Source organism: Prionailurus viverrinus, chromosome C2 (genome assembly GCF_022837055.1).
Source record: "Prionailurus viverrinus isolate Anna chromosome C2, UM_Priviv_1.0, whole genome shotgun sequence".
NCBI lineage: Eukaryota > Metazoa > Chordata > Mammalia > Carnivora > Felidae > Prionailurus > Prionailurus viverrinus.
Window position 1 is genome coordinate 88561503 of NC_062569.1, and position 15426 is coordinate 88576928.

At 38.5% G+C, this 15426-nt stretch overlaps 1 protein-coding gene across 1 annotated transcript in view; it reads left to right on the forward strand.

Moving 5' to 3' along the window:
- The first annotated feature begins 252 nt into the window (after positions 1-252).
- Positions 253-15426, forward strand: part of SNX4 (sorting nexin 4) — a 70846-nt gene continuing 55672 nt past the window's right edge. Inside the window, exons 1-2 of the mRNA XM_047876097.1 lie at positions 253-409; positions 14468-14589. Of these exons, the coding sequence (XP_047732053.1) occupies positions 269-409; positions 14468-14589 (263 nt within the window). The 5' untranslated portion in view covers positions 253-268. The remainder of the gene's footprint in view (positions 410-14467; positions 14590-15426) is intronic.

Sequence of the window (15426 nt, forward strand, 5' to 3'; positions counted from 1 at the left end):
CCAGCTTAGCAGCGGTGGCCAGTACCTAGGCAGGCGCGCCTTTCCGCCTCAGCCACAGGCAAGGGAGCTCTGTGGGTCTCAGCCGCCGCTGACCGAGCCAAGGGGAACCGACTCCACGCGCGGCAGCGTAAGCAAGGAAAGGGGCTCTGGGAGCGGCGGCCCAGGCTAGGGAAGGAGGGCCGGGCGCTATCGCCCGGGCGGGGAAAGGGGGCGGGGCGCGCTGCGCGGCGGCGCAAGCGCACTGGGTCTGCCGCGCCAAACTGCAGACATGGAGCAGGCACCTCCGGATCTCGAGCGGCAGTGGCAGCCGGCTCCCCTAGAGCCGCTGGGCCACACCGACGCGGGGCTGCAGGCTGCGGTCGGTGAGGAAGCGGAGGGTTCCCGAGACGAGGTCCCCGGAGACAGCACGGTGAGGAGAAGGGGCAGCCGAGGCCGCAGGGCCTGGTGTCCGGGCCTAGCGGGCCGGGCTGGGCTGGGCTGGCGAGGGCCGGGGGTGGGGGGGTGGGGGGGTCGCGGTGAGGGGACAGCAGGGTGGAAGGGCCGAGCCACAGGTGCATTGAGGGAGAGGCTCAGTGGAAAAGCGGGTTCTCGGGAGGGGCGACCGCCTGGGGCAGCGGGACTGAGGGAAGGACGGAGAAGGCGGCGGCGGTGAGGGGAGCGGAGGAGATGTGTGGGTGCGGTCCCGGGGGCATGGAGGTCGGAGCCCGGAACCTGCCAGGCTGGAGCGGGTGCGGTGTTCAGAGGTCGGGGGACCTGGAGGTTGGGACCTGAAGACGAACGCTGTTGTTGACATTCTGGTGAGGGGTTGTGCGAACGGAGGCGTCGTGGTGAGTGGGCAGTGGTGTTGAAGGAAGGGAATGAGGGGCTTGACCAAATAGTTGGAGGTTATAAAGGGTAGTCGGCTTGGTGCCACCATCAGGAAATTGAAGAAGGGGTCGGATTCAAGAAAAGGTACAAATAAAAAAAAAATTAAACTCCTTATTTGACTGCAGTTTCTTCGTTTGGAGGCAGTGCCATATTTTCCAGTTGACGTTTTATCGTTTATATCCCATGTATTTGCTTTGTGAAGCCCCTGGTAATGAGTGATTTTCATCACCTGAAGAGAGGAGAAAATGCAACATCTTGTAGTTGTAATTGCTTTCATTCCGAAGTGTTTCCACGCATAATGCAAGATAGGTAGACCGGTTAAATTGAAGCATTCCAGAAACTAGCGCTCCACGTGAGACCATTCTATCCAAGAGTGTGCATTAATCATCAGTTTGCTTTTTTTCTGGAACAGGTGTCAGTGCTAATATAGAACTGCCCATGCTTCTAGTATATGGATAACGAAAAGTTAAAGCTGTTTGCTGAATGTAACTAGAAAGTCTCTAGTCTCTTTAGAGACCTGATACCCAGAACTTCACAGGACGGTTTCTCCTTCTTAGGGAAATGTTGAGAAATATAAGGTAGCATGAGGACTTTTTTGGGCGAGTTTTAAGTTTTTCATTTATTTTTTTTTTTTCCAAAATGTAGAATTATTTGTGGAAAAGTCAGGATCTCATATTAAATGTGAGAGAAGTGTGTGTATTCTGTGGTTTGAAACCTTGGCTCTTACATTATTTGCTTTAAATTTTTTTTTTTTTTTTTAGGGCACCTGGGTGGCTCAGTCAGTTAAGCATCCAACTTCGGCTCAGGTCATGATCTCACAGTTCATGGGTTCGAGCCCCATGTCCAGCTCTGTGCTGACAGCTCAGAGCCTGGAGCCATCTTCGGATTCTGTGTCTTGCTCTCTCTCTCCCCCTCTCCTACTCATGCTCTGTGTCTCTCTGTCTCTCAAAAATAAACATTAAAAAGAGTTTTTTGGGGTTTTTTTTTTTGTTTGTTTTTTTTTGAAAGAGAGGGAGAGGGAGTGTGCACGTGAGCAGGGGATGGCCAGAGGGAGAGATAGAGAGAATTTTGACCTGAGCTGAAATTGAGTCAGAAGCTCAACTATCTGAGCCACCCAGGAACACTTGATTTGCTCTTTATGCAGGTCCCCACTTGTGACTTAGTTTTTGTGTTTCCCCTTACAAACAAATCAAAACAAAACAACTTTTATTGTGAGGTATATCCTTAGTACAGAGAAGATCTCACAAAATAATTATATCACCAAATAATTGAAGCCCTCATATGTTCTCTTGTTACAGCTCACTCCCTCCACCACAGAGGTAGCCTGTATTCTGCATTTTGTATTAATAGGTCTTTTGCTTTTCTTATAATCTCACGACATATATTCCTAAACAATATATTGTTTGGTTTTACCTGACTTTGAAATTTACATAAGTGACATAATTTTACTATTACTTCCTCTCTTTGCTCAATATGTTTTTGGGATTCCAAAATGTGTCTTAGTTCATTTATATTGGTGGCTTTGTAGTCTGCCATTTTATTTATATAAATATAAATATAAATATAGATGAGGGAGAAAGATTGTTAAGCAGGCTCCATGCTCAGCTCAGAGCCTGATGAGGGGCTCAAACCCACAACCCTGGGATCATGATCTGAGCGTAAATCAAGAGTCAGATGCTCAATTACTGAGCCAACCAGGTTCCCCATATAGTATGCCATTTCATAGATATTCTACAGTTATTAATTTTTTTGTTTATTCATTTTTGAAGACAGCGAGAGACAGAGCACAAGCAGGGGTGGGGCGGAGAGAGAGGGGACACAGAATCTGAAGCAGGCTCCAGGCTCAGAGCTGTCAGCACAGAGCCTGATGCGGGGCTTGAACTCACGACCGGTGAGATCATGACCTGAGCTGAAGCTGGACGCTCAACTGATTGAGCCACCCAGGCACCCCTCTACAGTTATTTCTTCTTGTGTTTACAGACTTTGGGATGGCTACAAGGTTCTTGCTATTTCTAAAAAATTACTGTCGTTAATTTTTTCTTACATATCTCTTGGTGCAAATGTCTAATATAAATTTAGGTGTGGGGTTGCTGGATTGTAGGGTATTAGCATATTCAACCCTAGTAGGTGATGCCAAATTGCTTTCTGTCTTTATCAACACTTGATATTTTTAGATCTTCAAGTAGTTGCCAATCTCATGGATATGTGTTAAAGCAATTTTAGATTATTTCGAAAGGCAAGAATCCTACCTTTTGTTGGCAACAACAAAACATCATGAGTTTAATTTTAATTATAATGATACAATTTTGGTGGGGCACCTGGTTGGCACAGTTGGTAGAGCATGCGACTCTTGATCTCAGGATTGTAAGTTTGAGTCTCAGGTTGGGTGTAGAAATTAGTTTAAAAAAATCTTGAAAAAAATTTTTTTGGATAATTTTTTTGTGAAAGCCTTTAGATGATCAATGTGAAGTCACAACTATAGTATAAAATCCATTTATCTTAATTTAGAAGTTGATTATAAATACCTCATTAAAACTTATGTATATTAAGTTTGAGATATTTGAAAACCCAAAGATGATATCGTATAGTAAAAGTTGTATTACCTGACATTTTAGGAAAATGTTTGTAAATATACCATTCATTAGTGACTGAACTTATGGGGTTTCTTAAAGCAGCTCCCTAATTTAGTAATTCTAGAGACACAGGTCATTTGGACAGATATTGTCAGAATCAAACATTTCAAAATCAGGAGTTTAAACATAAACATTCACATATACTCTGTACATTGTCCCCTCCCTGACAAAACTCCCACGTCCTTCCTTAGAGGGTCATCTACTCACTTTTCCCTCTTTCTATCCTCTCTTCTCCCGTCCACTTCCAGTTGAGAAGTATTGCAATAACCATAGCCACGTTGTTACTGTTATTGATAGGAATATGGTCTGAGCAGAAAGATTTGTTGTTTGTGGGTGCTATGCACAGTAAGCTGTACTTTTTATTTAATTCTGTAAGTTACCCCCGAAAGACAGATAAAGATGGGGAAGCATAGCTTCAGAGAGAAGTAATTTCACCAAGGTCACAAGCTAGTCACTGGTATGGCTGGAATCTGAGCCCAGGTCCTCCTGGCTAGGAAATCAGTGCTCTTTCCAGCAAGCCATGCTGCTTCATTCCAAAAAAAAAAAAAAAAAAAGTTAAAAATAGACTTGTTAATTTCTCCAATACTGTACTTTAAATCTTTTAGTTAACAATATTAAGAAAAAAGGTGCAAAAGATGTGTTGATTTATCAAGCAATTTTTCACCACAAAAATATGTATGCAGATGGTGTGTAGAGATGCAGAAAGCTTGCCTTATCTTAGCCTTTTTTAAAATTTTTAATTTTTATTAGAGAGAGAGAGTGGGGGGCGGGGGGAAGGGTAGAGAGAGAGGGAGAAAGAGGGAGAGAATCCCAAGCCCCAGCACAGGGCTCAAACTCATGAACCACGAGATCATGGCCTGAGCCAAAGTCAGATGCTTAACGGACTGAGCCACCCAGGTGCCCCATCAGCCTTATTTTTGACTGCAGGTTTGGGCTGAGAGTAATTATACCAGTTGCCCTACACCTGTGGGTAATAGAAACAAGCACTGCTTGAGTCTCAAATCTCCTTTGGTTTCAAACATCGCTAACCAGGATTCTTTAAATTCTGCTATCAACTCTTCTGTAGTCTCTTCTTTTTCTTTCTGTGAGTCTTCAATCCTCCTCCTTTCCATTGTTTATTTAGAAGTTTTCTTTTTTTTCCTTTCATACTTTTGTTCCCTGTAAGGAAGAGGGTTTTTTTTTTTTTTCAAGTACTGCCAGTTCTATTTAAAATAATTTAGAAGATGGAAAAATGAGAGAGGAATCCAATCTCCAAGAAGGTAGCAATTAGTCCTGGCAGAAGAGAGATGAAATAGCAAGGGAATGGGAAGTAGGAGAACTTCTTTTTAGTCTGGAAGATTCCATTGAGTTGATAGTTAACAGTGTTTGTCCAGAGAAAAATCATTGCCTGAGGGAGTCATGAGTGATTTTTTTTTTTTTTTTTAAAGGAGCATGCTTTAGGCCTGGGAGTGCTGGTGAGTGCAAAGAGTTCTTGTGCAACTTGTGCTTCTTGCTTAGCAATCGCTGTATCCCGTGACACCTTCGCTGATTGGCAGCAGAGAACTGAGTGCAATAGGCTGGTACTGTGAGCAAGGTTTGAGGCATGTGTGGGTGAGAACAACATGAAAAAGGAAAAGAAAATGTACAGGGGTAGTTACAGAATGTATCAGTTTAGCAGCAGATGATTAAATCACACTGCAGAATCTTTCCTCATTTTCTACCTCAGCAGCTCTCAGAGTTAGTTTTTCAAGGGTGACTCACAGTACAAAATACATTTTCTACATCCTAATCAGCATACATATCCTTTAATACATAATTGTTCAGGAAACAATACTTAATCATTACTTCATATAGTACTCTGACATTCTTCTATTTTTTTAATGCTTATTTATTTATTATCTTAATGCTTATTTTTGAGAGAGTGGGAGCAGGGGAGGGACAGAGAGAGAGAGGGACACAGAATCTGAAGCAGGCTCCAGGCTCTGAGCTGTCAACACAGAGCCCAACGGGAGGGGGATCAAACTCACGAGCTGTTGAGGTCGTGACCTGAGCCGAAGTCCGATGCTCAACCGACTGAGCCACACAGGCGCCCCTATTTATTTTTTAGAGAGAATGGAGGAGGGGCAGAGAGAGAGAGGGAGGATCTGTGCTGACAGCAGAGAGCCTGATGCAGAGCTTGAATTCACAAGCTGTGAGATTATGACCTGAGTTGAAGTCGTACCTTTAACCAACTTGAGCCACCCAGGTGCCCCTATTCTTTTTTTTTTTTTTAGGTTTGTTTGTTTGTTTATTTATTTTAATGTTTATTTATTTTTGAGAGGGAGGGAGAGGGAGAGGGAGAGAGGGAGACAGTCTGAAGCAAGCTCCAGACTGAGCTGTCAGCACAGAGCCTGATTCAGTGCTTGAATCAACAGACTGTGAGATCATGACCTGAGCCAAAGTCACATACCTAACCGACTGAGCCATGCAGGCACCGCTAGAAGGAGAGTGCAAGAGTGAGAGAAAGAATGTGAGCACAAGTGGGGGAGAGGCAGTGAGAGAGCGTGTGCGAGAGAATCCCAAGCAGGCTGTACATTGCTAATGTGGAGCCCGATGTGGGGATCATGACCTGAGCCGAAATCAAGAGTCTGATGCTCAACTGACTGAGGTATCCTGGCGCCCCAGTTATTTATTTTTAAAAAGAAATGTTGGTCACAAACTGCCAAATTGATTTCATGAACTGTGAATATGTTCTGACTCAGTTTGGAAAACTGTTCAGACTTACATATTTTAAGTAAAAATTAATGTGTTCTGAATCACTGTTAATTAAAAAAATATATATTTTTATAAAAAGCATATTTTTATAGATAAGCATATTTTCTATGCTATTTAAAAAGCATAATGTATTATAACTAAGTTTTTCTTGTCTACAACTGAAGTAAGCTTTGCTCTTAGGCCTAAGTTAAATACATTATTTTTAATGTAACACCTGCTACTTTTGACTATTGTAGACATATCCCCTGAGGAAAGTCAATTCATTGGGTAGTTCTTAAATTTCAGATCTTTGACCTGTTTCAGTAACACAGTAGCATCACACTTGGAAAAAAAGACTGTAAGAAAGTAGCCCAGGAATGGTACGTCAGCATGGTTAGTGCTGGGTTGTGGGATGTGTGTGATTTCTGTTTAATTTTTTCTATACTTTTCAATGTTTATACATTAAACCTGTATTAGTTTCATAATAAGAGAAAACTTAAACCTACAAATAATAAGTGATAGGTAATACTTGAGCTCTTAGAACACTCTACCTGCATTCACTCATTAAATGTTCCCAATAATGTTATGAGGTCAGTACTCTCATCCTCATTTTACAGATGAGGAAACTGAGGCAGAGAGATTTTAAAAACTCAAATTCTGGCAAACTGGCTACTAATCTGAGGGTGAATTGATCCTTGGCTCTTCTAATTACAAACTTTTTTTTCCCCCTGATTTCCTGTTATATTATGTTTTCTTGATTATCTGCTTTGGCTGATGCTACACTGATTTATTTTGATTTCAGTTTATTTGTATTTGTGTTTGTCCATGTTATAATTTTTATGCCTTGTGTTATGTGTTAAACTTTCTCTTGTTTACCATAGGGAATTTAAAACATTTGCATTGTCCTAACTGGCTTTATTTTTAGTGGATTTTCTTCTGTGAGGTTTTATGCTTTCTTATTTTGGTTTCTATTTTTGGTTTTCCTTTGTGGGCAATAATTCTTTGGTTTTATCCTCAGTAATGATTTGGAAGGCATGTATCTTTGTTTTTTTCCTTCTCTCAAACATAACAAACTAAAATTACTTTTGTAAATGTAAAGACTATTTAAAAATCTTTTGAAATAGTCTCATTTATAAAAATGGTATCAAATTTATAAGCAAGTACAGTATGAAGATCCTTTTTTCCCATGAACTATTTTAAGATTTATGTATTTATTTTGAGAGGTAGAGAGAGCATGCATGTGTGAACACATGCATACGGGAGAGGGTCAGAGAGAGAGAGGGAGAATCCCAAACAGACTGTGTGCTGTCAGAGCCCGACTCTGAGTTCTATCTCATGAACCGTGAGATCTTGACCTGAGCTGAGACCAAGAGTCAGATGCTTAACTGACTGAGCCACTGAACTGCCATTATAGTCCCTCATCTCATTCCCAAAACTTTCAGTGTGAGGGGTGCCTGGCTGGCTTAGTCAGTAGAGCCTGCAACTCCTGATCTTGGGATCATGAGTTTGAGCCCCACCTTGGCTGTAGAGATTACTTAAAAAAACAACAACAACAAAAAAACCTTTCAGTATTTCAGGGTCAAACAAGGACATTGTCCTATGTAACCACAGTACTGCCATCAAAATCAGGAAAATAACATTGATAAATGACTAGTATCTAATCCTCAAACTGTTTAAATTTTGCCAGTTGTACCAATAGTGTTTCAGAGCAAAATGATCCAGTCCAGACTCATGGATTGCATTTAATTGTATTATCTCTTTAGTTTCCTCCAATCTAGAAGTTCTCAGTCTTTACTGAGAAAGGTTATGCATCTTTGGCAGAAATTGCCACTGAAGTCATGCTGTGTTCTAGTTGTAACTTAACAGTTCACACATGATTTGTATTTCCCAGTAGTTTGATCACATTTTCTGCCAGGCTTCAATATAAAGTTACTGTTTTCCCTTTTGTAATTAATAATTTGTGGGGACATACTTGGAAATTGAAAATATCTTGTTCCTTATCAAACTTTCTATTTGTCTTTTTCAGTATGGACTTGGGGATTTTATTTTAAAGAAGTTTATTAAGGCATAATTTACTGTAAAATTCACTGATTATGAATATATAATTCAGTTATTTTTAGGGAATTTAGAGAGTTGTGCAACCAACATCACTATAATCCAGTTTTAGAACATTTCAGTCATTCCCCCAAATTCTCTCTTTCCTTTGTAGTTAATCTCCCTTCACAACCTTAGCTGTAGGTGTTAGTAGGAAAGTAGCTGTCTACTTTCTATATAAATTTGTTTTTTGGGATATTTCATACAAATGGAATTGTACAATCTATTGTCTTTTGAGCCTGGCTTAGAGTGTTTTTGAGGTTCAACCATGTTATATAGCATATATTAGTAGTTCCTTTTTTATTACTGAATAATATTTGATTGTATGGATATATCACATTTTTTTTAATCTGTTCACCATTTTATGGACATTGTAGTTTACAGTTTTAGCTATTATAAATATTGCTGTGAACACTCGTATATAAGTCTTTGTGTGGACATACGTTTACATTTCTCTGAGTTAGATTTGTAGGGGGTGTGATTATTTGGTTATGTGATCAGTTTATGTTTTTTTTTTTTAAGTTCATTTTTTTTTCAGTAATCTCTGCATACAACATGGAGCTCAAACTCACAACCCTGAGAGCAAGAATTGCTTGCCCTACTGACTGAGTCAGCAACATGCTTCTAGATGATCTCAGTACAAGCCTTTTATGTGATTATATGATTTACAGGTTCTTCCCCCATTTGTATTTTATCTTTTTTTTCTTTGTGGTCTCTTTTTTTTTTTTTTAATTGGAGTAAAGTACATATAACCTTTGCCACTCTAACCATTTTAGTTTTTAAGTAATCTCCACCCACAATGTGGGGCTTGAACTTACAACCCCCAAGATCAAGAGCCACATGTTCTACCTACTGAGCCAGCGAGGCACCCTTTTTTTATGGTGTCTTTTAGTATATGTGCTGCCGAAGCGAGCACTATGGTGTCTTTTGAAGAGTAAAAGTTTTTAATTTTGATGAGCTCTAGTATATCACTTTTTTCTTTTATGGATTATGATTTTGGTATTATATCTAAGGACTTTTTGTATAACCCCAAATCACAAAGATTTTTCTCCTATGTTTTCTTCCAGAAATTTCAGTTTTAGCTCTTTTATCTGGGCCATTTCAGTTAATTTCTGTGCATGGTGTGTGTGAGTAAAGGATGTAAATCTTTTTTTGGCATGTGGACATTTCGTAGTCCCAGCACTACATGTTGAAAAGACCTCTCCATTCCCTATTGATTTGCCTGGGTGTGTCTTAAAAAAAAAAAAAATCAGTGGACCTTAAATGTAAGGGTTTATTTCTGGATTCTCAGTTCCATTCCTTTGATCTTTTCTGCCAGTACCACACTGTCTTGATTATTTTCACTTTTTAGTAAGTTTTGAAACTGGGTCCTGCAACTTGTTCAAAATTGTTTTGGCTATTCTAAGTCTTTTGTATTTCCATATAAATTTTAGGAATGGTTTATCAGTTTCTACAAAAAATCTTGCTGGGGTTAAGTATTTTTGAAGGAACAGTATCTAATATGTTTAAATATTTCAAGCATGTTCTATGCATGATGTTCCTGTGTCATTTGGAATTTATTGTGAAATCTAAGGCAAATTTGATACTTATTCTTTTGTAGGAGTCTTGTTTCTTGTTTTTCTGCTTTAATCTTGTTGGGATGTTCATTACACATGGACCACATACCTTTCAGTGTGGATCTGGGAAAGATTTTGTTTGCTTGTTTCTTTTTCTTTTCTTTTCTTTTTTTTAGTTTTTCTTTTTAATGTTTACTTACTTTTGAAAGAGAGAGACAGAGCAGGCAAGGGGCAGAGAGAGGGAGACACAGAATCCAAAGTAGGCTCCAGACTCCGAGCTGTCAGCACAGAGCCTGATGCAGGGCTCGAACCCATGAACCAGGAGATCATGACCTGAGCCAAAGTTGGATGCTTAACCAACTGAGCCACCCAGGTGCCTCTCTTTTTTCTTGTAAATTATATTGATGATTATTATTTCTGTTCTATTTGGCCAAATATATTTTATTTTTCTTTCTGTGCACTGTTTCTTTTCTGATTACTTTCATGTTTGTCTCAATCTGCCTGTTTTGTTGTTGTTGCCTGTTTTATCTTTCTCCTGTAATTTTCAATATGATAGTAAACGTAATATATTTTCTTTTGTGTGTGATTTAAATAAGATTAAACAAGTCAAATGCTCTAAACACTAACTCTTTTCACCTATAACCCTAAAAGTTATATTAAGGTTAGCTTTCATCTTGTCTTTCATCTTAAAGAGCATCACTGTGCCGGTTGGGTTGAGAATTCCCATGGAGTCAGTTAACTCCTCAAGTGTCAGGCACCTTGTTTCAGCTATCTTTCTATCCCTAATGACTGGCATTGTAAATACTCAAGAAATATTTCTTGAATTAATAGTTTCTTATTGTTCTTTTTGTCATTTTTATCTTTTATGCTTTTACTATTTCTTAATGGTTTGCAACATTTTAAGTTTTTTAAAAAATGTTTATTTTTGAGAGAGAGAGAGAGTGCAAGCGAGCGCACAAGCAAAGGAGGGGCAGAGAGGGGAGGACAGAGGATCCAAAGTGGCTCTGTGCAGACAGCAGAGAACCCAGTGTGGGGCTTGAGTTCACAAATCATAAGATCATGACCTGAGCTGAAGTCAGAGGCTTAACTGACAGAACCACCCAGGTACCCCAGTGGTTTGCAACATCTTAATAACTTGAAATAGATTATATTCATTTTCATTCTTTGAGTTGAAAATAAAGGATTTCATTAGCCTTTTAACTATGTTCATCTTCTACATTTAGTCTTCTACATTTAATAGTGACATTATTATTTGGATAGTTATTTAGTCTTTTTAAAATTTTTTAAGTTTATTTATTTTGAGGGAGAGAGAGAGAAAGTCATGCGTGAGCTTGAGCAGGGGAGGGGCAGAGAGAGAGAATTCCAAGCAGTCTCAGCCTCATGTGAGGCTTTAACCCCTGAACAGTGACATCATGACCTCAGCTGAAATCAAGAGTCAGATGTTTAACTGACTGAGCCACCAGGCACCCCTGAATTTTTTTTTAAGTTTATTTAAATAATCTTTACATCAAATGTGGGGCTTGAAATCACAACCCAGATATCAAGAGTTGGATGCTCTTCCGACTGAGCCATCCAGGCACCCCTCTTTAATCATATTCTTTACCCTGATGAGAAGTGTGCTTTGAATACACCTAAACTATTCAATCTTTGTTTGAAACATGTCCCTGGGCTCATTTTCCAGTCAAGTCAGTCCATCTCTAAATCTTTTGAGTGTATTCTTTTAACAATTGTGCTTCTGGTTTTGTTAATCTTGACACTCTTCTATGCTTTGTTGAGAGGATTAGCAATTTTATATCAGCTACCAAATCCTGCTGGTGTTATTGTTGTGTTCCTGTTTTCGTTCTTTAGTTTTTATGATAGCTGATTTTATTCTTTTATTTTTTTTTCCTTCTATGTAATCAGATGGCATGAGGGTAAATTCATGACTCATAGGCATTATCTTTTTGGCTGGGGATATAATTTGCTTTATTAGTCATGTCCTTCCAGCATTGAGGGAATTTTTCACTGGAGTAGATGGTGGTAAATCATAGTGTTTACCTATGGGCCCAAATTATGATTTTTATAAATATGTATCTAAACAAACAATGGCTTCATAATCTTGATGTTGAGTGGTTTGTACTTATGTAACTTTTTGAATTTTTTTTGGTTGAAGTATTTCCTTCTATCTCTTATTTTTTCTTTTAGTAGCTAAACATACAACTTATACTTACTAAAAATGTCTTCCTGCCATTTGTAACAATGTGGATGGAACTGGGGGGTATTACGCTAAGTGAAATAAGTCAGTCAGAGAAAGGCAGATATCCTATGTTTTTTCACTCATATGTGGAACTTGAGAAATTTAACAGAATACCATGGGGGATGGGAAGGAGAAAAATAGTTTCAAACAGAGGCAAACCATAAAAGACTCTTAAATACAGAGAACAAACTGAGGGTTGATGGGGGCAGGGATGGGTGATGGGTATTGAAGAGGGCATTTGTTGGGATGAGCACTGGGATGTAGGAGATGTATCACGGCAATCTACCCCCAAAACCAAGAGCACACTATATACACTGTATGTTAGTTAACTTGACAATAAATTATATTAAAAAAAAAAATGTCTTATTTGACAACTGAGTGACTTCTGTTTTTTGGTTTTTTTTTTGTTTTTTTTTTTTTTTTAACTAATAATTCTATTCCATTGGTTCCATTGGGTTGGCTTTTAGTTCTCTGTCCTTTTTATCTTCTTTTAGCATTTTACCTTCTCCTTTTTTTATTCAGCATTTTGGGGGTATTTCCTAAATTTATTAATCATTTAATTTTTTGCAATATCACATAGCTTTTTCTGTCCTTATAGCACATGGGTTTAATTTTCTGTACAAATTATCATTGCAGGTTTTACTGTAGTTTTTTCTTTTATGTTTTGGTGCATCCATCTTGCTACTTCTGTTTCTTGTTAACCTGAAAATAAAGAGCCACAGTAAAAGGCAAATTAATGTTTATTTGGAATCAGAGAATTGTAATTTGAGGAATACAGATTCAGGTAGAAAACCCAAATAGTATCCTGCTTCTAGGGTGAAATTAAGAGGCTTATAAGGAAAAAGAAGGCAGGGGGCAGTTACATGAGTTAAAAGGGAAAAAAAAGGCTAAACTCTTGGCTATACATTGATTTACTACAGACTCTATCTTTGGAAAGTCCATAACCTTCTGAACTTGTGATCAGGGTATCTGTTCTGCTGGCTTCTCAAGTAGTTGCTTAAAACATTTGCTGTTTTGCCTAGTCCAAAGGTTTTGGTTGAGTTCAAACAGACACGGATAAGGCAATTTCTCTGCAGTGGTTGCTTGGCTCCCTTTTAAAATGGCTCCATTCATGTCAATTTTTCACATTCTTCTTCACAAACTGCTCTCATTTATAATGTAGTGCAGTATTTTTAATTAAAACCCACCTCTGAACTTTGAGAGAGAGGAAGTGGAAAACCCCCAAAGCATAGCAACTATCACATGGTCTCACTTTATCTTCCTTGTTTAGACTTGGAGTTACTTTGGTATTTTCAAGAACTTTCTTCAGTGGCACACTTTCCACACATACAGCCTTTGAAGCAATAGTGGTATGTTTATTCTCTTTGGTTCTTTAGCATAGACTTGGGCATGTTTTAGCAGGAAGTGAAAGGAGTCTGCTCTTAAACCTTGCTGCTGTCTCACAAGTGGAACCTTTTAACCACTGCCAAAATGTTTAGGCAAATTTAAAGTTGAATATAAGACAACTTCTGGTTTTGTTTTGTTTTTTAATTTTTAAATTTAACCTGCCTATTGAAAATCATGCCTTTTGGCATATGTATAGTATTTTCTTTTTGAGAGAGTGATTTGACTTTGGTAAAACCAAAATTAGATATTAATATTGAGGATTATTTATCTTTATATAAAATGTTTTTAGATTTTTTCTTAGACATTTTTAAAGATGTTTATTTATTTTGAGAGAGAGAGAGAGAGAGAGCACATGCATAATCAGGATAGGGGAGAGAGAGAATCCCAAGCAGGCTCCACATTGATTGTGGAGCCCCACACAGGGCTTGATCTCAGGACTGTGAGATCATGACTGGAGCCAGAATCGAGAATGGGATGCCTAACTGACTGAACCACCCAGGAGCACCTTCGTAGGCATTTCTATATTGATTTATTCTTGGTCACTTACACAAAATGTCTATGTTTTAATAATTAAACGTGTGATACTTGTTACAATAGCTTTGGAAAAGTTTGATGTGCTACAAAATGCTGCTAATGAGATGTATATCATTTGCTGCTATCATTTAGCAACCCCTAGCAACTCAAGAAATGTAAGAAACTTGGGGTGCCTGGGTGGCTCAGTCCCAACTCTTGATTTCAGCTCAGGTCATGATCTTACATTTGTGTGACAGCACAGAGTCTGCTTGGGATTCTCTCTCTCCCTCTTTCTCTGCCCCTTCCCTATTCACACACACTCTCTCAAAATAAATAAACTTAAAAAAAAAATAAGAAATTTGCTTGAAATATATACCAGTAATGGATTTGATTATAACAGCTGTTAATTTTTTTTTTCTTAATACTGTCTTAAAGGTTTTGTTGTTGTTCTTCCATTAATTTTTGTCCAGATGACAGAAAATAATTTTGGGTTGAAGAAGATAGAAATTAGTGTTTCAGAAGCAGAAAAGCGAACTGGAAGAAATGCCATGAACATGCAAGAAACATATACTGCTTACCTCATTGAAACAAGGTGAGTGATGAGAATTAGGCCTAGATTTAGTTAGAAAAAGCTTTGTTTGGTAGCTGTTGATGCAAATTATGTTGTATAATGGAATTGTTTACAGGTGATTGTCTTTTTAGGTATTTGGTTTTTTGTTTCTTTTTAACAGATAAAGTAAATAGGTATGTCTTTTACTATAGTCCACTTGGCAGCTATATACGTGTATATATATATATATACACATATATATATATATTTTTTAAAGTTTATTATTTTGAGAGAGAGAGTGGGAGACAGGATCTGAAGTGGACTCTGTACTGACAGCAGAGAGCCTGCAGGGCTCGAAGTGAGAGCATGACCTGAGCCAAAGTCAGATGCTTAGCCAACTGAGCCACGCAGGTGCCCCAGTAGCTATATTTTAATGTACTTATGTTGGAGGTAAAGAGCAGGTTATGGAATACTTGTGGGACCTGGAATGTTACTTGACATATGCTTTGGTGGAGTTTTTGGTGTTACTCATAATAATTCCCATGCACTTTTGAGAAAGGAGACCAGGTTCCCAGGGGTGTATGAAGTAGACTTAGGTAAATAAGAGAGGTATAGGAAGAGAGAATATGGTTTGAGTCAGTAAAAAGTTAACAGAATTGATTGAGACTAGAGCTTTAGACTTTGGGGTAAATTGAACAGATAAGAGTAAATCATGGAGTAAGAAATCAAAACTCACCAGAAAAATGTTCTTCTACCTCATAAGGAAAAGGTTAGAGGGATTAGACTATTTTGTCTAGAGAAAGACAAGGCAAGACTCTATTTTGCCAATTACAAACAATTTATATAAAGACAAAAGACTGACCAGTTCTTTTCTCTCTG